The sequence below is a fragment of the Triticum aestivum genome, chromosome 7B, assembly GCF_018294505.1.
Source record: "Triticum aestivum cultivar Chinese Spring chromosome 7B, IWGSC CS RefSeq v2.1, whole genome shotgun sequence".
Lineage (NCBI taxonomy): Eukaryota > Viridiplantae > Streptophyta > Magnoliopsida > Poales > Poaceae > Triticum > Triticum aestivum.
This window is the reverse complement of record NC_057813.1, coordinates 506,361,252-506,364,551: the sequence shown is the minus strand read 5'-3', so window position 1 is coordinate 506,364,551 and position 3,300 is coordinate 506,361,252. Positions and strand designations below refer to the sequence as shown.

Below are 3,300 nucleotides of genomic sequence, written 5' to 3'. Positions count from 1 at the left end.
TATCCTATCTTTTCAGTACTGTAATGTCGGTGCTTACGTGCCTTGTAACTGGATCTTTATTTTATAAATGAGACACGTATTATCATGCGAAAAAAAGTAAGGTATTGCATAGGCGCATTTAAAAGAATTAGTCAATTCAAATTGTCGCAACCGTCTGATTGAATCCCAACAGTGGCAGCACCTTCTTCCTCCTCTTCTCTTGAGAGCCATCCAGCTCGACCCCGATCTAATTGCCTGGCACCGCCACCTGGGGCTAATGGCCGGCGACGCTAGTCACGTTAACACACCGGCCTTGCCCTTCCATGCCCGCCTCCCCCTTCCACACGCCGTCAATCCCAAACTCTCCTTCCCTGTTGATGTCGTTGTCATCTCATCCATAGCCAACCTCGCCGTGGCACCCCCGTCTCACCCTTGGGGCTACTCGAAGAAGGTGACTGATAGCTGAAAAAAAATTCTAACGCCTGTACCATCTGGTGAGACCGCGTCAAATAGGCGGCCGCAACAGAGAATTAACTACCCGTTGCGTGCATCGCACAGTTCACGTGTCCTAATCTCCTGAATACTTTAGCGCTCATGGAAAATGTGCTACGGACTCAGCAACAGATTAACAAAGCCAATGATACCATCGATGGCACGTCGTCACGTGATTAACCTGCATGGAAGTTCCCAAAATAGGAATCCATGGAGCGAGAGCCTTGTGGCGGATCTGAAAAGCGTAAAACCATGGGAGGCAACATGGAATCATTTTATTTCCTCTTTTCTCAGATCAACGCAGCTGGTGGCCAGTGGCCTTGCTGTCCCGGCGCTGCTGCCTGGTTTCCACAAATCAACGGCACCCAGCTCTGGATTGTTCGTCCCAGTCACGTCATGTCAAGATGATAAAAGTTGACAAGGAATTATGCAAGAATTCTTAGCTTCAAAGCAACCGGAAATGCTTTCTTGCCACTGACACCGAAACAATGATATCAGATCAGCCTGTCAATCGGATCAAAAATTTCTGCGCCCCCTCGTTCACATTTCCTTTTGTTGCTTGCAAGAGCCTGTATTCAGTTACATGTTCGTGAATTTGAACTTCGAATACATTTTACATTGTCGTGACTAAACTAACGCAAGCTGCTGCTAAAATAACTTGAAAAGATGCGCATGCACATGGCAAAAAATATTTACAGTTCATCATTCCACCCACTGCACGGCAAAAGGGAAAAAAGGTGGACTCTTGGTCAAAGCAGTCACCGGACGGCGGAGGCCACGGTGTGCGCCCAGAGCCGGAGGTTCTCCTTGAGGTCAGCGCCGTCGGCGGCGGCCGGGATCCTGAAGTTGCTCAGCATCCGCCTCACCTCCGCCTCCTCGTCCTCCCACGCCTCGGACAAGTACGGCCTCCTCGGCGCCGCGTCGGAGGCCTCCGCAGCGGCCCTGCTCCTACAGGCTTCCTCCTCGGCGCAGGCTGCCGCCTCCGCCGCCTTGGCTCTTCTGGCTTCTTCCTCCGCGCGCAGCCGCCTGAGCCCCGGCACGATGGACGCGAGCTCGGCGTCGACCTCGGTCTCGGAGAAGGTGAAGCCGAGGTCCTGCAGGCCCTTCACCTCCTCGAACTCCAGCTCCGACAGGCTCCGCCCGCGGCGGCTCCTCCGCCTCCTCCCGCCGGGCCGCCGCGCCTCCGGCCTCCGGCGCTCCGGTAGCGGCTCCGGCGCGGCCAGGCCGTCCTTTCCGGACAGGATGGTCTCGAGCCTCGCGCGGTGGCTGGTGGGGATCTTGAGCGGCTCCAGCTGGCCGTGGAACGCGGCGGCCTTGGCCTCGTCGCTCCGCGTCCGGCGGTGCCGCTGCAGCCCGGACGGAGCCCGCTGCAGCTGGCTCTTGCTCTCCTCCGCCGGCGCCTGCTCCGGCTGCTCGCGCTCAGGCGCCGGCGGGGGAGGCGCGGGAGGGGAGTAGGCGTTGAGCACGAGGCGGCGGTACCAGTAGGTGTCGTAGAGCGCGATGGCCTCCTCCGCCACGGCCAGCTGCGGCCGAGGCTGCCGCTCCATTCGGGGGGAGAGAGAGAGGGAGCGTGCGTGCGCGCGCGTTGGGTTTCGCGACGGGACTGGCTGCGGTGGGCGTTGGGAGCGGCGGCGGGCGAGGTTTTATATGCAAAACGCAGCCCGGTCTAGCACAGCAGAGCGCGTCGGTCGACCGGTCCGGGTGGTGTGCAAGTGCAATTACACGGTAGTAACACGACACGCGGGCAACGTGCGGGCGTTGAAGTTTCTGAGGCTACTTGGCCGTCACGTATTTTGTACGAGCATGTGCTGACGATCTCAGCTGATATCTGTGGCCGTGTCGTCTGGTCGGAAATTCTCCGCGGTATTTCATACGGTGGTGCTGGCGTACTCCTACGTATCATTCGGTGCAGTTGCTATCTGGGTGTCAGTTCTAAAGTTCGATGACGTGTTTGGGAACACATTGCCCCGGTCTAATTCTTTCAATGGCAACGATTTTGCTTCAGGCAAACTACTTTGAAATTCCGTAAAGCTGCTGATCAGCGATGGAGCCGCCTCAAGCTTTGGGTGAAAAGGTGATCTGTCTTCTTTTCCTTAGTGGAGAGGGACATACGTTGTTTTTTCATAAGGTTATCCTATCTTTTCAGTTTTGTAATGTTGATGTTTACATGGCTTGTGAGTGAATCTTTATTTTATTAATGAGACACGTATTACTACAAAAAAAATCCTTGTTTTTGAGATTGCCCACCCGCCCTCGTAAAAGAGGACACATTACATCAGGCTTTCTGAAGACACTCCCTAACAATAGAGAACACGACCGATTATGGTGCATTTGTGGCATTTTTACGACGGATCCACAGGTGAATCAAACCGCCAACTAAAAATGGATGAGACGCGAGCTCGAGGCCAAGCCATCCATGTCGTTTAGCAGATACTGAGGTGACTTGGTCGAGGACCACCAGGCAGAAGAGGGGTTGCTTTCCTGCTGACTCGTCCATGTTCCCTGTCATCGCACGGTACGAGACAGGCCCCAGCTCCGCATTGAGTATAACTAACAGTTGGCCCATTCTTGTCATCCGAAATCGACCCGTCCAAACTGGAGTAGATCCATCGGAACATGCATCGACTGCATATTGTTCGCCGAGTACGTGCTTTTGGGATGTACGTATATCTGAAAATAACGAAGACTCTTATCAGGAATTGACGCACCCATCAGCTGAGCTTTCGGGACCCAAGCATAAGGGATGTTCAAGTGCTGTTCATCGCCTCATATCTATCTTAATGAATGCTACGTAGGTAGACGTCTAAAGTAGAGGGTTATTAAGGAGCT

The 3,300-nt window shown here is 54.4% G+C and overlaps 1 protein-coding gene across 1 annotated transcript; it reads right to left on the bottom strand.

Moving 5' to 3' along the window:
- Positions 1 to 984: 984 nt before the first annotated feature.
- Positions 985 to 2,101, bottom strand: LOC123157792 (translation initiation factor IF-2). Its single transcript, XM_044575994.1, has one exon. The coding sequence runs from the start codon at positions 2,016 to 2,018 to the stop codon at positions 1,230 to 1,232; it is 789 nt and encodes a 262-aa protein (XP_044431929.1). The 5' UTR covers positions 2,019 to 2,101; the 3' UTR covers positions 985 to 1,229.
- Positions 2,102 to 3,300: the final 1,199 nt, after the last annotated feature.